The sequence below is a fragment of the Podarcis pityusensis genome (genome assembly GCF_964106645.2).
Source record: "Podarcis pityusensis genome assembly, chromosome: 12".
Classification (NCBI taxonomy): Eukaryota; Metazoa; Chordata; class Lepidosauria; order Squamata; family Lacertidae; genus Podarcis; species Podarcis pityusensis.
Window position 1 is genome coordinate 14,308,401 of NC_138037.1, and position 19,553 is coordinate 14,327,953.

The 19,553-nt window shown below is 45.5% G+C and overlaps 1 protein-coding gene and 1 long non-coding RNA gene across 2 annotated transcripts in view; one reads left to right on the forward strand and one right to left on the reverse strand.

Annotated features, from left to right (window-relative positions):
- Positions 1 to 19,553, forward strand: part of LOC308459224 — a 300,770-nt gene that overhangs the window by 30,008 nt on the left and 251,209 nt on the right. The window lies entirely within an intron of this gene.
- The window catches only part of VIPR2 (vasoactive intestinal peptide receptor 2), a 52,198-nt gene that overhangs the window by 12,763 nt on the left and 19,882 nt on the right, over positions 1 to 19,553 (reverse strand). Inside the window, exons 3-6 of the mRNA XM_080974190.1 lie at positions 15,798 to 15,905; positions 12,732 to 12,829; positions 2,894 to 2,988; positions 2,341 to 2,482 (exon numbers count right to left, since the gene is read on the reverse strand). Of these exons, the coding sequence (XP_080830316.1) occupies positions 2,341 to 2,482; positions 2,894 to 2,988; positions 12,732 to 12,829; positions 15,798 to 15,905 (443 nt within the window). The remainder of the gene's footprint in view (positions 1 to 2,340; positions 2,483 to 2,893; positions 2,989 to 12,731; positions 12,830 to 15,797; positions 15,906 to 19,553) is intronic.

Below are 19,553 nucleotides of genomic sequence, written 5' to 3' on the forward strand. Positions count from 1 at the left end.
TAATTAAGGCAAAAGAAAACGGTTCAGGAAGGTTCATTCAAGGGACATGCAAAGGTTCGTGCATGTTTCCCACCATTACAGATTTCCTGGTTTTCATGGCTACGTTGAACAGAGTGGAGATATTAACGTAAGGAAAGGGGAAATTCCCCAAGCAAGGAGATCTTTGATTGCGGTTTTGCACAGTAGATGTCAGATTGTTAGTCCGTTTAACTCACAATTTTCTACACTGACTGGCAGCAGCTGTCCACCAACCTTTTCCTGTAATGTTACATGGGGCCTTTTTTGCAGGACGGGGCTGCAAACTGACTTGATTCTCTCAGTGTACATAATATGTGCCCTTTTCACTGATTTGTGGCCCCTTATCTTTATCTGTAGTCTAATTCTATGCATGGATAGAAGTTCCTCTGTATTTACACCCAGGTAAGTGTATTTAGGATTTAGCTCTTAATTATGTTACATCAACATGGAATCCTATTAATAACTTTTTTATGAATAGCACGGAAGCAAATGTCACAGTTCATCTTCCACCCACTGAATACCCTTTCCAATTCACCATTTGTCACTGTGTATTTATTAAAAATGCTGAATTCAGAAAGTGCTTTGCAATTATTTGACCTTCCAAACCCTGTGAGATAGGTCATTATTATATCAGGGTTTTTTTTCAGATGGAGAGCTCAGGCAATGATTTCCCTAAGGCAACAGCCTGAGTATGGTGTTTTAGGGAATGAAAATGGTTTAGTTGCACAAGAACACCAGGTCAACTTTAATTATGCAAACTTGAATTTGCTTGTTTGTGACTGAACCCTATCCAAAAAGAATGACAGTTTGGAAGTGCCCTAGATCATGGGTAGGCAAACTAAGGCCCAGGGGCCAGATCTGGCCCAACTGCCTTCTCAATCCGACCCGTAGACGGTCAGCATGTTTTTACATGAGTAGAATGTGCCCTTTTATTTAAAATGAATCTCTGGGGTTATTTGTGGGGCCTGCCTGGTGTTTTTACATGAGTAGAATGTGTGCTTTTATTTAAAATGCATCTCTGGGTTATTTCTGGGGCATAGGAATTAATCCCCCCCCCCCAAAAAAATAGTCCGACCCCCTACAAGGTCTGAAGGACAGTGGACCGGCCCCCTGCCCTAGATCCAAATCATGCTGCTTTTTAAAGCAATCGATGCCTCTTTCCTTTGGGTCTCACATTACATTACCTCTGACGGGCTTGCTGGAATCCTGCCCTGTTCCTTCACTGGTCAGCCTCACTGCATGTATGGTGTGGATATATGACCCAGATGTTTGTGTTTTGAATTATGATTGGTTCTCTTCACCAACTCATCTACTATTGCCCGTTCATTTCTGCACTTAGGACGAAGATAGGGAACTTCTGGCTTTGCAGATGTTGTTGGACAACAACTTCCAACCCTCCTGACTATTGGCCATGCTGGCTGAGGCCGATGGGAGTTGAAATCCAACAACATCTGTAAGGCCACACTTTCCCCACCCTGACAAATACCCCAAAGCCCCATCAGCGGAGGTGTTGACTTGCACCCAAGACTGAGGGGGCCCATTGTGTGTCACACACACGTGACATCATGCACGTGTTGCATATGTGTGACGTCATATGTCCATGACGTCATGTGCAACGTTGTATTGTCAGGAGGAGGCTGAGTGTGGCGGTTCCTCCTCTCTCTCTCTCTCTCTCTCTCTCTCTCTCTCTCTCTCTCTCAGGAGGAGTTGACTACTGAAGCCGTGCTGTGCTTGGCTCCACATTCAGCTTCTTCTGCCCCCTCTACACGAAGGGGGCCCAGCTCCCTCCCAACAAATATTGCGGGGGCCGAAGGCATCTTGGCCCCATAGATTGGTGCCACTGCACACGAGTCTTTATGCAACCTGTCTGCTACTAATATAATGCTCTCTTAGAAAGGTAAAGGGACCCCTGACCATTAGGTCCAGTCGTGACCGACTCTGGGGTTGCGGCGCTCATCTCGCTTTATTGGCCGAGGGAGCCGGCGTACAGCTTCTGGGTCATGTGGCCAGCATGACTAAGCCGCTTCTGGCGAACCAGAGCAGCGCACAGAAATGCCGTTTACCTTCCCGCTGGAGCGGTACCTATTTATCTACTTGCACTTTGACGTGCTTTCAAACTGCTAGGTTGGCAGGAGCAGGGACCGAGCAATGGGAGCTCACCCCGTTGCGGGGATTCGAAGCGCCGACCTTCTGATCAGCAAGTCCGAGGCTCTGTGGTTTAACCCACAGCGCCACCCATGTCCCTAATGCTCTCTCACGCACCCAAAAACACAGCACACGAAAGATAAAAATGCTTCAAGTTATAGCAATTTGTTTTCTTACCCAGGATGGTTGATCCTCTGAGCAGTGAACTGTGTTACTACCAGAATAGAGGATCTCATCTTTGACCAAGACAGAGATTGCTTTTAGAATGAAGGACAGGAACAAATTCAAATGTATATAGTTCCTAGTGCAGTGAAGTTTCCTACACATGGGGAAAGGATACAAAAACGGAAGAGCAAGTGATTATCATTTTTCTTACTCTTAGCAAAACGAATACCCAGCCTTAAAGAAAAACCTGCAAATGTCATTTCTTAACAAACCAATGACAGAATATATTAACTAAAATGTTTTTAATGGCAGTTGTTTATGCTGGTTCTGTATTTCATTAGCATCTACAATTGGCCGCTTTGTTTTGACAGCTATTCAAGCATCGCTATGGGTTGGATTCAGACAATGTTAGTCACAATTTCGTCGCATAGATTTCAGTGGGACTAGGCCTGCAACCATAACCATGTCTCATTATATTCAGCGGGGCTTACTCTAGGTAAGTGGAGAGGGGATTGTAGCTTAATAAACAGCTTACTACCCCATCCCGATTTTTAGGTATACTTACCTAAAAAGGCAAAGAATTATACTTCCTGTAGTCAGAGCAATGAGAGACGCACTGTGTCCAAGGGTGTAAATCGCTTTCACCAAAACATAGAAAATCTACAAAAGAAACAATTTGCATGCATCGGTCACCATAAGAAGAGCATAAATAGAACATTCACCAAAACTGGATGATTTATAGTACTGCCAAGGAATCATGCACAGAATAACATTTGCATCTTCCATATGTAGACCCAGCAATACCTCTCCTCTCCAGGACCTTAGGCATTTGACCTTCATAGTACTCATGGGCAACCCTCTCATTAAAAGAAGGGGCCAGGAAGTGGCCATTGCAGTGCATTCTGCACTATCCAAGTCTTAACTCTGGAATTGTTTTCCTTATCAATATTTGAGAGATCAAACCATAATATTGAATGTAAAGAACTGTATTTTTAATATTTTGCTGGAAGCTGCCCAGATAGGTAGGGTATACTGTACTTTTCCGTGTATAAGACTAGGTTTTTTACTTTAAAAATTATGCTAAAAAGTGAGGGGTCGTCTTATACATGGATAGTGCATAGGGTGGACATTTGATTTGTTGCTGCTGCGGATGTCAGCAACTATTGGGCGTGTTATTGGTTGCTGCGTCAATGGCTGGTGTTGATTGGCTGACGCTGTGGCAATTGGGCGGGTGATTGGCAACTTCTGGGGACAGATGAGAGGTGGATTTTTGGATGCTTGCGGGTGAGCAATTTTCGGCAACCCCCCCCCAATAGCTCACAACTCTGTGCCATCTCCCATTTTCTTAAATCTGAGTCCCCCAAAATAGGGTGCGTCTTATACACGGGGGCATCTTATAGATGGAAAAGTAAGGTGAATTATAAATTATTATTATTATTATTATTATTACTATTATTATTATTATTATTATAAATTACTATTATATTGATCTTGTTTGTTGGTGGCAGCATGACAACCAGTAATTCAGAGATGAAATTCCTTGGAAGAATGAGAGCTTGGCATAAAAATGTTTGGACTATTGCACACTTGTGAGGGGGGGAATCACAGATTGTGTTAGACCCCTGCAAGGCACAAAAACCCTTAATTTTATTTGCATATAGTGATGACATGCAAGGACACATGTTGCTAGCTGCCTCAGAAATACGGAAAGGGTGCGGTGATAGAGATAATGCATTTATTTTGTATCTCTTGCACCAAATGAAAATTACTACTTTTTAATTTCCTGGATGTAATGTTATTGGAAATACTCTACTGGGGGGCTATTTTTAAATTCTGTTTAATGAAATGTTTTTTTAATAACCAAGTGAGTATAGTGAATATAAATCTACGGATGCTTCAATAGAATTGGTGCCTATTGATCTGAAAGACATTCCCAATTATGTGAGAGTTCATTGCATACATGGCCCAAAGTACATTTCTTTCAACCAAAGAACTGTAAAAATATATCTATCTATCTAGCCATGCAGAAAAAAAATCTATGCAGCTTTCTATTAATATGCTTGCTGGCTATAATATACTAAAGTCAGCTTGCTTGAGCGTGGCTTGACAGGCCGTTCTTTCCACTTCAGAGCATATTTCGCACTTTTGCTTAGCAAGGCGAAAAAAGTTGTTAGCCAAAAGGTCAACTTTGTTGCTGCGGGGTCTACAGAGACTTCCAGAATCTACCAGAATTCGACAGTCATCTCTCCGGAATGAGTCGTGCTGCAGTTTCACATTTGACACTGCTTGACATGAAACCACAGCTTAAGAATGCAGGAAGAGGCATGTTAGGTCAGAAGAAAGGTCCGTCAGTGGTGTGCCATCAGAGGACTGGTGGGTCTAGGCTTTCCCCCTAAAGGTTCCTGGTAAACAATAGAGCATTAAAGTCTGGCGCCTCTTTCACAAAGCCTGGGAGCCTTCTGCCTGGCTTAGCAAGGGTGGCATGATGCTCCAACAGGGCCCAAGAGCCTTTCCACCACCTTCCCAAAGCCCTTTCAGCTTTGGGAAGGAGGCACCAGGGATCTAGCATCCTGCCAGGAAACGGTATGAATCAGATGATTGGGGAATGCATTCTCAGGCAGATCAGCTCCTCTTTGAAGAGGAGAAAGAGGAGGGGGAAGATCCGCCCTCCCTGTTTCCAGCGGTTTCAGGAACAGAGAGAGACACAGACACCGAACAGCTTAGGCAGGAGTTACCGAGTTACGAGATAATGGAAAGAGAAACAGAAGGGAGGGAACAGTCAGCAGAAATGTCATTAGAGAGTGTGGGGGACACTCCCTCCCCAAGAACTAGGAGGTCTGTCCGTATTAGAGAACAAAGAATGAGCCCAGGATGTTGCTGGAAGGAAGAGGATTTAGAGTAGCCAACTGCTCCCCTTGCGGAGAGATGTGGATTTTTGCTTGCAACAAGGTCCAAGAGCCCTCCGGCCACCTTCCCAAAGCCCTTTCAGCTTTGACAAGGAGGCACCAGGGCTCCAGCACCTTTCCCAAAGCCTAGGAAGTTTCTGCCTGACTTAGGGAGGCACAACGCTCACACACGCAACACTGACACACACACCCATCACCTCACAAGCTGCCACCTCTGGTCCTAGCTGTTCTGCTTCAAAAAATTTAGCTGAGGTTCATCTAGCCCCATCTCCTGCTTACTAAATAAACACCTCCTCCAGGAAGCCCACAAGCAGGACTCAAGGGCAAGAACAACATAGGAAAGGCTGTGAGGGATCAGGCCAGATGCCCATTTGGTCCAGCATCCTGTTCTCATAGTGGCCAACCAGTTGGCTATGGGAAGCCCACATGCTGCACCTGAAGGCAACACCACTCTTCCTACTATGTTCCTCAGGACCTGGTGTTCCTAGTTATACTGCCCCCAACAGTGGAGATGGAATATGAGCATCATGTCAAAGGGCTCTCCTTGGGCCCCTTTGACCTGGAAGAAGGTGGGAAGGTGCAAACAGAATTTTTTCTCACAGTGTCAAGGTTCAGGGAATCCTATCCCTCCCCCGGTGGCAGCCAAAAAAGCAGGTAAACAAGAAGAGTCCTTACCACATAATTTATTCAGTAGTCACAGAGAAAGAGAAAGGAATGTAGTCCCTATTAAATAATGGTATTGCTCCGAGTAAAGCCTAACCCCCTCCGTCTCTCTTATCCAACATCATCCCTGACTTGGGCTTTCTGCCTCTGAGCTTTCTGTTCCACTACCCTCAATGCCTGTCTGGTCCTGGGAGAGGGGGCTCAGGAATGCTTTCCAAAGACACTGAGTCTGTCAGCTGTCAATTCCCCAGTATTCCTTCTTCCTGCTGTTCCTCTCCCAGTATTTCCCAGCTTTTCCACTCTGCAGTCTCTGAACTATGTCCTTCTGCAAACCACTGTTCTAAATCTACACTGTCCTCAGGACGGTTCAGGAGAAGGGGGCAGCCCCTGCCATTCCTCCTCAGTGCAGCCCTTGACACACAGTTTCTGACCTTCTTGTGCCTTCTGTGCATATTGAAAAGGTGGGTGCTCTTGGTTCAGGGGCCCCCACCTGCTAGTCTTGGATCCCCAGGAAATGCCCAACATTTCCACTGCCTGCAGCCAGCCCCCACCATGGCAGCTGGTATTTTTAATTGACATTATTTTGCAAATCACAGCAGTCACATGCACAGCCTACCAGTTGCAAATAACGTGGAAAACATAGAAGCTTTATTTTAATTACTTTAAAAATACTGTCACACCAGGAAACAGCTTTTCTCCAAATCAGACTGTTCTTGCTGCTACAGACACTCCCTGTCAGACGTAAGAAAGCACCATAATAAAATGTCATATCTTCAATCCGTTCTGCACTGTACAGCTTTAGAAGATTTGATTGCATTATGCAATGCGAAGGGCGTCCCCCCCCCAATAAAAATGATCTTATTACTTTGTTTTAGAGATAAGAAGCTTGCAAAGATTCGTTCCAAGCATATATGCTTCATTAGCATTTTCATTTTCCTGCACTTCAATTTTGAAGGCAAAAGTGTGTGATCAAATATTCTGCTTTGCCCCCCTCCTAGTAAATCAGAATATCAAGTATAATAAAGTATAGCACCAGGCAAGAAATACATAATTTCACAGAAATGTTGCCTGAGTCGGCCATAGCAATTTAATCAGGACATATGTAGCCTTGGTTCTCAAACTTAATCTGCTCGACTCCCGAAATGGTTTGAAAACCAAGGCACAGCTTCTGATTGGCTGCAGGAGCTTCCAGCACTCAATCGGAAGCTGCGGAAGCTGAGTTGGACATTCAGCTTCCAAAAAACATTCGCAAACTGGAACACTCACTTCTGGGTTTGCAGAAGCCAAGCTGTTCAGGAACCAAGGTACCACTGTGGAGCTTAGGACCGTTCCAGATATTTGGTGGGGCTTTGGTAGGCTGTCCTCAGTGGGGCCTTTCTGTGTTGACCCACCTCCAGGACCTACCACAATTTGGGTCTCCTGGCAGTGGAGCAGCTGCCAACTTTGTACTCAGCCTAGTTCATGAGCATGCAGAATGGTGGCAGCCCGGCACTATAATGAACTAGTCTTTGGGTGATGTATACATCTAATATTTGGTTCTTTGGCACTACTGCTGTTGTTGTTTTTACACTTGTATCCCAACAACCTTGTGGGGTGGGTGAGGCTGAGAGATGGTGACTGGTCCAAGGTCACCCAGTAAAGTTCACGGCTCAATAGGGATTTGAATCCTGGTCTCCCAAGTCTGAGCTCAGCACTCTGATGAGTACACTACACTGGGGTGGGATCCTCCAGATATTGTTGGACAACAGCTCCCAACATTCCTGATCATGGCCTACGCAGGCTGGGTTTTGGAGCCCAACATCATAAGGACAACATAAGAACCTAGGAAGAGCTCTGTAGCTGGATCAGACCAATGGCCCTCCTAGACACAGAATCAGAATTGTAGCATTGGAAGGGCCCTGAGAGTCATCTAGTCCAACCCCCTGCAATGCAGGAATCTCAACTAAAGCTTCCATGACAGACGGCCATCCAACCTCTGCTTAAAAACCTCCAAGGAAGGAGAGTTCCACGACCCCCTGAGGGAGTCTGTTCCATTGCTGAACAACTCTTACCATCAGAAAGTTCTTCCTGATGTTTAGTCATAATCTCTAATTCTTGTAACTTGAAGCCATTGTTTCGAGTCCACTCCTCCAGAGCAGGAGAAAACAAGCTTGCTCCATCTTCCACGAGACAGCCCTTGAGATATTTGAAAGTGGCTGTCATATCTCCTCACAGTCTCCTCTTTCTCAGGCTAAACATACCCAGCTCCTTCAAGTGTTCCTCACAAGGTTTAGTTTCCAGACCCTTCTGGCATCAAATTCTCACAATGGCCAACCTGTGGGAAGCTCACAAGCAGGACCTGAGTGCAAGAGCACTCTGCCCTCCTTTGTTTTCCAGCGACTGATATTCAGGAGCATTGCTGCCTTCAACTGTGGTGGCTTAGCTTAGCCATAATGGCTAGTAGCCTTCAATAACCCTCTCCTCCATGAACATCTGGAGGGTCACGGGTTTCCCATCTCTGTGAAAGGAGCCAATGGCTGCAGATTCGACAATGGCACTTGAGGAGCCAAGCCAGCTTCTCAGAGAAGGGAAGGCCAATAGCAGGGCAAGCCAGCCACCCTTTAGAAGGCCTTTTCACTCACCTGAGGCACCAGCTTTTCTAGCACCAGCTGGCCCCTTCCATGGTGCTCTGTCCAAGGTCCTGTTCTTTGCATCTGCCTTTCCTGCCATGAACCTGCCTTATGAGCAAGTGTCTCTGCTGCTGTCAGCTTCCTTCAAGTTTTGAGCCATGATGGGGCAGGCCACCCCTCCCAAAAAAAAACCCAACAAAACACACACACACACACACAAAAAGGTTCATGGTGGGGGAGTGTTATTTGAATTGAATCCAGGTAAAGAAGGCTGAGCGCCGAAGAATTGATGCGTTTGAATTATGGTGCTGGAGGAGACTCTTGAGAGTCCCATGGACTTGCAAGAAGATCAAACCTATCCATTCTGGAGGAAATCAGCCCTGAGTGCTCACTGGAAGGACAGATCCTGAAGGTGAGGCTCCAATACTTTGGCCACCTCATGAGAAGAGAAGACTCCCTGGAAAAGACCCTGATGTTGGGAAAGATGGAGGGCACAAGGAGAAGGGGGCGACAGAGGACAAGATGGTTGGACAGTGTTCTCGAAGCTACCAGCATGAGTTTGACCAAACTGCGGGAGGCAGTGGAAGACAGGAGTGCCTGGCATGCTCTGGTCCATGGGGTCATGAAGAGTCGGACACGACTAAATGACGACAACAACAAGGTGGTAAGGAGGAATTTAAAAAAACCCAGTTGTTGCTGCACTGATTTTCCAGTTTACAGTAAGTCCCTTCTTCGGAGCTTTTGTTAGTTGCAGAAGAGAGAACACAAAGCTCTTAAGCCTGTAAATCACCCCCCTTTGTAGGAGCTTGGGGGTGGAATTTGGATTGGATCTAAGGGAGCAGGAGACCTTCAGAAAGCAGAGGGTGGTGGAGCTGGAGGAGTGAAAGTCACGGACTGGGGTGGTTACTGATATGAATGGGGGTAGGATAAGAAGAGGGCAAAAGTCCATGGAAGGCTTTGAAAGTCAGGATGAGGAGCTTATGCTGAACCCAGAAGAAAACAGGAAACCAGAGCAAGGGTTTAAGTAAGGTGTCGTGTGATCAAAGCGTGAATAGTTTTGGCAGCAGGGTATGGGATGGATATGAAGGGACCCCCGTGAGAGAATGGCAAACCAGGGAGGAGACGATGGCAGTAGTCTAGGCAAGTGGCCGTGTGGATAGAGAAAAAAGGTGATTTTGTTGCAATGCTATCAAATATGGCTGGGTGCTGAACAGAATATGGGAGGCACAGGAGACAGAGGAGTTAAAGGTTATGCTGAACATCAGAGAGAGAAGGACTGTGAAAGTTACCGCAGTAGCATGGAGGGAAAATCTGGTACTGGAGCTCCCTCTCTGAGATAGAAGCAATCTCTTTCTGCCCTTGGAGGAGGAAATTCCATGTTTCCTATGGTCTCTGGGATGGTGGTTGCTTGGTAAGGCCACAGCTTTTATTAACCCATGCAGTACAGTGTGACATGCGTCACTCAAGGGAATATATATCACATCCCCCTCCCCCTTACTGGAAATCTCTGAATGTTTGCATTCTGCTTCCTTGGAAAAATTAAATTGCTTAGCCTCCTCAGATCCCCTAATTATTGCAATATGTATATCCATATAGGTGCAGATATATTTAAGAAGGCTTTTCCTGTTTGTAATTAAAAAGGAACAAAAGTGGGGGGAAGCTTCAGTAGGTCTATAGGCAGCTGCTATCCACATATACACGGTGTTCAAATGTTCCCTGTGTCTACATGCATGGCTCTGACAGAACAAAATGAGAAAGACCAGAAGTAAGCTAATAATAGTTGTCAAAACCCACAGGAGGAAACATGCCTTTGCAGAGATATATTAAGCAAAGAGTAATAGGGGCACACACATAATATGACATCTTCATCTATCATAACTTTCTAGATGGGGCTTCGAAAGCTTTCTTGGAACCATTCTACACCCCTCACAAAATAAGATCAGATTCTGAAGTGGCAGGGACAGAAATGCCCTCCCCTTTAAAGTTATGCATGGGGGGGGGGGGCAGGGAAACTAGAATTTCAGTGGGAGAGTTAGGCTAAATGTTTCCCCCTGGTGAGCAAGCGTTCTCCATGCAAGTCAGTTTTCTGTGGGGTGGGCATTAAAAAAATAATTCAATATTCTGCCTGCAGTTTGATGTGGCACAGTGTCAACTCCTACAGTCTCCTTCTGTCTAATCTGCAGTGCAAATCTAGACATTAAAAGGCATGGGTCACTTCTGAATCCCTATTTCTAATCTATTGCCTGGAGCTGGAATCCACCCATCATAGCAGAGTTTTCAGAGGCCAGAGCATGTGCAATTTCACTGTAGAGGGAAACAGCAAGACCATGGAGGATGCTGCGTTAGGCACACGGTTTCAGCTATGTGAGGGGTGGTGAGAGGGGTTTGTGGTTCTGAAGAACTCACTTCCACCTAACCTGCTGAACTGGTTTATCCCGTGACCAAAACCACCCACATCCCAAGGCCAAGGAGAACAACTATAAATTGCTTTGGGGTGCCTCATGGGAATCAATCCTAATAGTAACAACAACAACAAAAAACAACAAGAACCTCAGTGATCAGTATGTTTCCTCAGAAATAGGCCTGAAGGTTTTCACCCACATTTCTTTAGAAAATAACTACAGCATAGTGAAAATATGTCAACATGAACGACTTGTAATTTCCGTTGCAATAATTTTTGGGGGGTGGGGGTGGTAGCGATCGCCAGCATGGCCACAAATTGCTAGAGCAGGGCCAGCATCACAGAAATGTTTCCCAGTCATCCCACCGTAAAGGTGACTTCTGTGTAACATTTACACCACAGGCCTTGTCTTCAAGTAAATCCCTTGCACAGGGACACAGGCCCTCAAGGTGTGGCGATCACACAGGGTCCCCGGACGTTTCACTGTCTATTCACCCCTGTGCCACCACTTTATTTCTCGCTGCCACCACCCAGGCCGTACCTGGTACAATACTGAGTCCAGTCAGGGTTAAATTGGAACATAAACTTCTGTTTATTTATTGCAGTTTAACAAGCGTGTGGTTTCATAAACGGTATCGGTCAATTACAATCACAGGGTGCCTATCCAGACCTATAACTTCCGCTACCTGCTCTCACTCACTAAACCACCTCTCAGATATTTACTTGTCTTCCTAGCCCCTAACTGTTCCTGACTCAACTTATTTCACTACACTAACTCAACCTACCCACAGACTCTATCCCACTCCACTCCAACCACTCAGCTCCCAACGAACTCCCCTTTCACCCCTCTCCCAGAGCTGGTTTTATAGTCCCTCTGACTCCACCCCCCTGGGTTCTGATTGGGTAACTTGTTTAACTAATTCACCTCCAGCACTCTCATATGTTAACATTACACAAGGTTCCAAAACAACCTGCAATTCAGAGTCCGTTTCTACACCTTTCCCCTCCTCTAGGTTCTACCTCTAGGGATGCATGAGGCGATGTGGCACGGGGTGGGGTGGGACTAGCTAACTCCCTCTCCCATTAACCCAGTTAATGCCCCCTAAAGCTGCTATTTGCTCCACAGGGCAAAACAAACAGGCCTCACAGGTGCCTGCATGTTTTGCTCTGTAGGGACAAATAGCAGCTATGGGGGGTGATTTTGATGGGGGAAAGAGTGCAAGATTTAATTCTACCTCCACAGCACCATGGTGCAATATCTTTCTTTAAAAAAAAATATGGATGATTTCTCAAACGAGGCCTAGTATGGTCCTGAAAATGGTCCAAAAAATTGATTGAGTGAATACTGTAGGAAACAAGATTGTATATGGTCTGGCTGGTAGAGTTTATCATTTTGTTTTAAAATCTTTGCGCAGTTAGTCAGCAGTGTCACAGGAGGAAAACGTCAACAAATATGGAAAACACAAGATTTATTTGATGACAAGGCATATTTGATTCAGTACATATGCAGAATTAGAATTTCTAGAACATTCAACCAATGTTCCAGCATCTCCGCTGGGTCCATACTGCCTTCTAAAATCAACTCTAGGTGCTGGTTTTGACCCATAAAGGCCAATTGGTTTGGGCCACTACAATTAAGATGGACCTATGCAGTCTTCCAGGAGCAGTGTTTTATGTTGCACTTTCTAAAACTGACCCGGATGGTGTTCCATCTCTAACATTTAGTTTGATTTTGTTTTCCTTTAATTAACACAAATTGGCAGCTTAAAATTTCAATAGTTCTCCAGTACATTCGATTCCGAGTCATAGAATTGTTTGACTTACCGCGCTGTCTTCGTCAACTTCTTTGTATCCACAAGCAAAGAAGAAATCTGGAAATATATCTGTCCAACCATTACTTGTACAATTTTTGCTGATATTTCCTAAACAAAAGGGGCGAAAGTGTAGCAATCAGGAATGGAATTCTAATTCACTAAAAAGGTTGTCCCTCACAGGTGACTTGAGGCTCCTGTTGCCAATCTACTATAACCTATAGTAATGTATACCATCACTAGCCTCCACCAGCAGAGAGGAGTGTTGGTGTGGTGGTGGTGGTGGTTGCCCAGTCACAATGGAGGCCTAGTTTCACCCTGGCAGGTAAGAAGCTACCACCAGTGGTAACCAGCAGCAAGCTCCCAGTGTGCCAGTGTGGTGTAGTGGTTAAGAGCGGTAGTCTCATAATCTGGGGAACCAGGTTCGCGTCTCCACTCCTCCACATGCAGCTGCTGGGTGACCTTGGGCCAGTCACACTTCTTTGAAGTCTCTCAGCCCCACTCACCTCACAGAGTGTTTGTTGTGGGGGAGGAAGGGAAAGGAGAATGTTAGCCGCTTTGAGACTCCTGAAGGAGAGTGAAAGGCGGGATATCAAATCCAAACTACTACTCTTCTTCTTCTTCTTCTTCTTCTTCTTCTTCTTCTTCTTCTTCTTCTTCTTCTTCTTCCCTAAACTGGTCATTTCCCACTTCCCAAGCCAATGGAGGTGACAGGACTTTAGATTCAGTGATGAGTCTGCCCTTCTGCTTCCAGCCAGGGATCAGGATTGCCCTGAGTGTCTTGATGCTGAAGTCAAGAGAACCCATGTGTCTATATTTGGCGCTTACTTCAGATAACCTAAGTTGTCTCTCACCACCCCAAAATAAAACCCTATATCCATCCATGGTATTGTCACGACTAGAAAAATGACCAAATACTTCCACCAGGTATGGGTGTGTTCTTCGTCAGCAACAGATCAGGAGGCTCCGTGTGACATTTAAAAATCACTTGGCAGAGGTTCTATTAGCGTCCAGCTTTTGAGAAGACTAATTTGCGGCTATAAATGTGTTAGATGGGGACGTAATTTGAATAAAATTATCTTCATAAAAAGCCTTTCATTACCCTACACTGTTATTTAAGGTGATATTGAATGATCTATGGCAGGGTTATTAAAGCCTTCAGATCCTGCAGTGATGAATAACTAGCTGGAGAGATGAATATTCTTCTGACACACAGCAAATCCCAATTTCACTTATAATGTGTTTCTAAAAGGCTTGTCCCAATTATGAGAAGAGGAGCAGAGATGAGAGAAAGTTCTAGAAGGAACAACAAACTGGAGGGCTTTCCTATTGTCCCAAAACATCGCAGGAAACTCTTCTGAACGCTAATTCATAAACATGCACCTGCCAAGTAGGCGATGCTTAAATAAATCTATATATCCATAATAAGACTGGAGCCATAACCCTAAAATAATCAGATCAGCGTGTTGGATTGGGAATACCTGCCCTTGAATCCATCCCATAAGCAAGGTGGGAACACGGAAACATAGAATGTAGAAAGCTGCCTTATAATGGAGTTAGATTACTGGTCCACATACCAAAATATTGTCTACACCAGGGGTCAGCAAACTTTTTCAGCAGGGGGCCAGTCCACTGTCCCTCAAACCTTGTGGGGGGGCCGGACTATATTTTTTGGGGGGAAATGAACAAATTCCTATGCCCCACAAATAACCCGAGATGCATTTTAAATAAAAGCACACATTCTACTTATGTAAAAACACCAGGCAGGCTCCACAAATAACCCGAAGATGCATTTTAAATAAAAGGGCACATTCTACTCATGTAAAAACACACTGATTCCCAGACCGTCCGTGGGCCGGATTTCGAAGGCGATTGGGCAGGATCTGGCCCCCGGGGCTTAGTTTGCCTACCCATGGTCTACACTGACTAGCAGAGGCTGTCCAGGATTTCAGAGGGGGAACACAACCAATCCTATCTAGAGATGCTGGGGACTGAACATGGGACCTTCTACATGCAAACCACATGCTATACCATTAAACTAAGGACACAAACGTGGTCCATCCTCTGCTGATGCTGAATGTACACTTCTAAAAAAGGCCCTGCACAATATTTCAGATCTTATCTAAAATATTGTGCAAAATAGGTCAGCATATGTTGGGTTTCACACACTTCTGTTCCTTGGGTCCTGTTCAAATGCTATGCCCCATGTGTAGGGGTCCAATGATGCTGGAGATGGGGCTCCTAAGGTTCTCCTAAGGCATTCTCTTGCTTCTTGCCAGGTTTATGAGATAGATCCAAGGTCAGATATGGTCCAATGTGGCCCATAACCCACATAAAGGCAGGCCCCTATAACAGTCGACATCCACCAGTCATCAGGGTCACCCTGAAGATATTTTCCTGCCTGTGGCCTAAGACAAGATGGTGCCTTTTCCCATTCCATGTACAAGAGCCAATTAGACTGGCAGCCGAATCTCACTGCAGGGCAGCATAGGGGGTGCAGTGCAGACCACACAGTTATTCCCACTTTCCATCCCTCAGCAACTGCAGCCTGAGGCGGCTGTGTCACTCTGTCTAATGATAGGGCTGGCCCCACAAGTCATCAGTTGCGAGGCCTACCAGGTGCATAATCAAGCTCCACCCTTCTGCCCTGTGTTTACCGTTCTGGACAGGCTGCAAAACCCAGAGTCCCATGGGACACCATATACAGCTGGTGGACTGCGTTTTGGTTTGGTGGGTCACAGACCCTGCAGACCTGATATCCATGACATACATTCATAGAAATTGCTCAGCACTATGGCCTTGATGTAAACCTGAATATAATCACTTGCATGTTTTCAAGATTATAGACATGCAGTAAGCCTTTGTAAGTGTACACATCTTGAGATACAGGTATTAAAACAACAACGACAATGACAACAACAGTCCTTTCAGTATGTAAGTTGCCCATCACCAAATTAAAAATGAACTCTTCGTAGCAAAAATGATTTCTTAATTTCTGGCTGTTGTTACCCGCACATGAGAACCCTTAAAAAAACACACACACCTCAATATGGTTTCCATTATATAAAAGATATATTACCTGATTTGCTGAAAAAATTGCTGAAGACTTTTGGACACGGTACTGTCACGGTTTCCCCAATTTCTGCAGGGTGCCAGCAGGTAATGTTATCCCAGATTCCAACACACCCTGGAAAAAAACAAGCAGAAAGCATCTCATATGGAGCTCCTTGAGTGAATCCCTCCTCCCACTGTGTTCTTCCCTCTTCCACAATTACAGTGGTACCTCAGGTTACATACACTTCAGGTTACATACGCTTCAGGTTACAGACTCCGCTAACCCAGAAATAGTATCTCAGGTTATATACAGTGGTACCTCAGGTTACATATGCTTTAGGTTACAGACTCCACTAACCCAGAAATAGTACCTAGGATTAAGCACTTTGCTTCAGGATGAGAACAGAAATCGTGCCATGGCGGCGCAGCAGCAGCGGGAGGCCCCATTAGCTAAAGTGGTGCTTCAGGTTAAGAACAGTTTCAGGTTAAGAATGGACCTCTGGAACGAATTAAGTACTTAACCCGAGCTACCACTGTACTTCTCAGGAAGCACCTGTGTTTCTGGTTATTATGAAATATTCAAAGAAACATCTGCAACAAGTACTTTGAAAATGTAGCAGGTTTTATATCGTTAGCTCTTTGCCATCAGGAACTGTCTTCCTGTACTTTGTAAAGGATGAGGTAACACTGATGGATCTCTGCAGGTAATAGGAAGAAGTCATGTCTGGACAGGGCAGGCCTCCCATTGAGGTGGTGGATGTTGTGGAGTGGGAAATGGCGACAACGTCTCAAGTGTCTGAGTGTACCACATGGCGTGCCCTACACCTCCCTAAGCCAGCCTGCTGTGGAGGATATTGCCACCCTGCCAGGGGTGAGCTAAGAGTCAGCTGCCAACACCGTTAGTTTCTGTATGTGGAACAGGAGGGTGCCATCCTTCCCCTCACAAAATACACACAGTTCTGCCTGCGACTGCCTATCAATTATTTTACATTTTTAAGGGAAAAATAATACCCCTGGCCTCTTGGGTACCTAAAATGGATGCTGGCAATCCAACACAGATTTGCAGACTCAATAAGAAACAAATATTGGTTGACTTATCTCCCATAGGATTTTCTGTATCAGCAACTCAAGCAGAATTTGATCCACTCCTGTGTACCCTAATTAAGCAGAGACTGTGTTAACAACCTCTTTCCCTCGCAGAATGTGTTTGTTTACAAAGATTACCGTGCGAGCAATGTTATTATGATGTAATTAATGCAATTGCCCTCATATGTTTCCTGATTAAAAAAATTATACTATAAAAGCAGCAAGGCTTAATGAACAATTTCAACATATTCATAAATCTTGGTAACAAATCTTTTGGAACCTTATTAAAATGGACTTTCTAAGGGGAAAATGTTACCAATGAATCATGCAGAAATAGAGCTGATTCATGTCTCCCTAAGTAATCGTATGTTTGTTGAGAACTTCACTTTTTAATGCATACTTCCTCCTAATCTATGCATTTTTGCATGCATTGCTTAGCTGGAGACCTGCACTTAAGAATTCGGAGAACTGCAAATTTCAAAGGATAGCCTAATTGTGTTTTTGGTTCAAAAAGTGTGGATTGACTTGCTTCTCATTAAAATGCAAACAAAATCAAATTTCTGCCCCATTCCTAATTCCTGGTCAGGTCAACCATGGTCCTGGAAATTTCAGCTGCTTCCAGATCAAGATTCCTTTGGCTATTTGTCCAGCTACCTGGTCACACCTGCTTTGTTTTCTCCACCTTCTCTGCCCCTGCTCTACTCAACTGACCATAGCTGTCAACTTACAGATTTGAAAATAAGGAACCAGCAGCCTCGAAAATAAGGGATCAGCAGCCAAAATAAGGGATTTTACTCAACCAGCTCCTTTCCTTTCCCCCATGTCGGACGTGTACAGTACTGTGAAACGACAATGGAAATAGGTGAGGGGAATGGTCATCAAAAGAAAAAAGGGTGCTCGAGGATTCGACTGCCATTCCATCGGCTCGGGCAGGTTGGCTTCAGGATCATTGCCAGGTCCCGGCGAGAGGTGACAATGCCCCAGAGAAAAACAGTGCAGCAGGTAATCTAAAAGGATCCCCCTCCCCCTAGATCAGGCATGTCCAACTCCCAAGAGACCTGTTGCACGTGCCTGCAGTGGCGGAGCTTCGTGCTGCGGCACAGGGGGTGGGCTGGCGCGCGTCCTGGGGGTGGGGAGCCCAGCGCGTGGGGGGGAGCCGCGATTGCACCCTGCCAGGATCTCACTGCCAGGGGCTGGGCGCTCCCCCCACCCGCCAGTGCATGCCTGCCCTAGATCCTGTGCCGAGCAAGACCCTGCACATCTAGCTGTGCATGCTAAAGTCGTAAGGGATGCCTCGGGAGGCTGAAGCAGCGATAGTTCTCTCCTCACTGGCCCTTTAAAGAAGGGGGTGAGCCCTGCCACCCGACAGGATGGGCCGGACGTGGTTACCTCCGCCTGCTTAGAGCTCCCAAAGTCTCGCTGGAGTCCGGGGGGGGGGCTAGCTGGCAGCTTTTCATTCGGGGAAGGAAGCCCCCAGATAGCACCATAGTCGCGCCCCGAAGGCGGATCGCCCCCACCCCCAAGTGCACATTATCTTTGCAGCTCCTGGTGCGTTCCGGGAGTTACGGGCCCTTCGGTGTGTTGGGTGGCAGGCGCTTGGACTCTCCAACAAGCTGACATTCTCCCCCAAAGGCGCGCTCCTCCTTTATCTCCCGAGACAGACTGATGCTCACTGAGGCCCTGCCGCGATGTAAGCAGACCCTTGTGGGGATGGGTCTTATCCCTGCGAGTGGGGGTGGCTGGGAGGTGGGGGTGGTAGCCCTTTTCTCCCAGGCAGCATTGAAACCCGGGAAATTTAAGGGACATCATCAATCCAGGACAGCAACGGGACACAGCACTGGGATAAGGGAGTTTCCCGCCAAATAAGGGACGGTTGACAGCTATGCAACTGACCCTCTCCTAGATTCTGACACAACTTGGCTTCCTCACAATCATTTCTTGCCCCTTCACTGCTATGGAACAGACTTTCCTCTAGCCTTGAATGTGTGTACCTTGTGTGTACTTTCACCTGCTAGTTTGATTATTTTAACAGAGGCAATGGGGATTAAAAGAACACTGAACCACACCAGCAATTGTTGGGAAGACAAAAAGAAGACTGCTTCACATCACAGCGCCACCTGCCTGTGGCCAAGCAAACTGTAGCGTGACAACACTCTTACATATATTAAGCATATAAGGCAAACCAAAGCACCACTTATTCTCCATCACTTCTAAAAAAAAAACTGCTTTAGTTTGCTTCTGGCATATTATTCCAATGATTGATTTTGCTTTGGACAAATTATTATTTACTGCCAAGTGCCACAATAAATAAGCACTGGGTTACTAAAAGGCAGCAATACTAACAAGACTGAATTATTTTTACTTTGCCATCAAAATGCATTAGGATCTAACGACTTGGGCATAATCAGAAACGTTTAGAATTCCAAGTGAAAGAGCCCCCAAAATATTGTGATGAGAAAAGTTAATTCTGTCATAGGAATAAATCATGCACGTCAAAGAGATCTCCGGTTATCTACCACATTTACAAACTTTATTATGTAAAGGAGAATTCTAGTCATAGGGCTGTTCCCCTTTCCCTTATCACTTTCACAGGAGGGGAAAGCTGAAGAAAAATGGCACCCATGAAACTGATATGGCTCTCTCCCTCATCAATTTCATGGTAGATGAAAGACAGTGAAGTACTGAATAAAAAGAT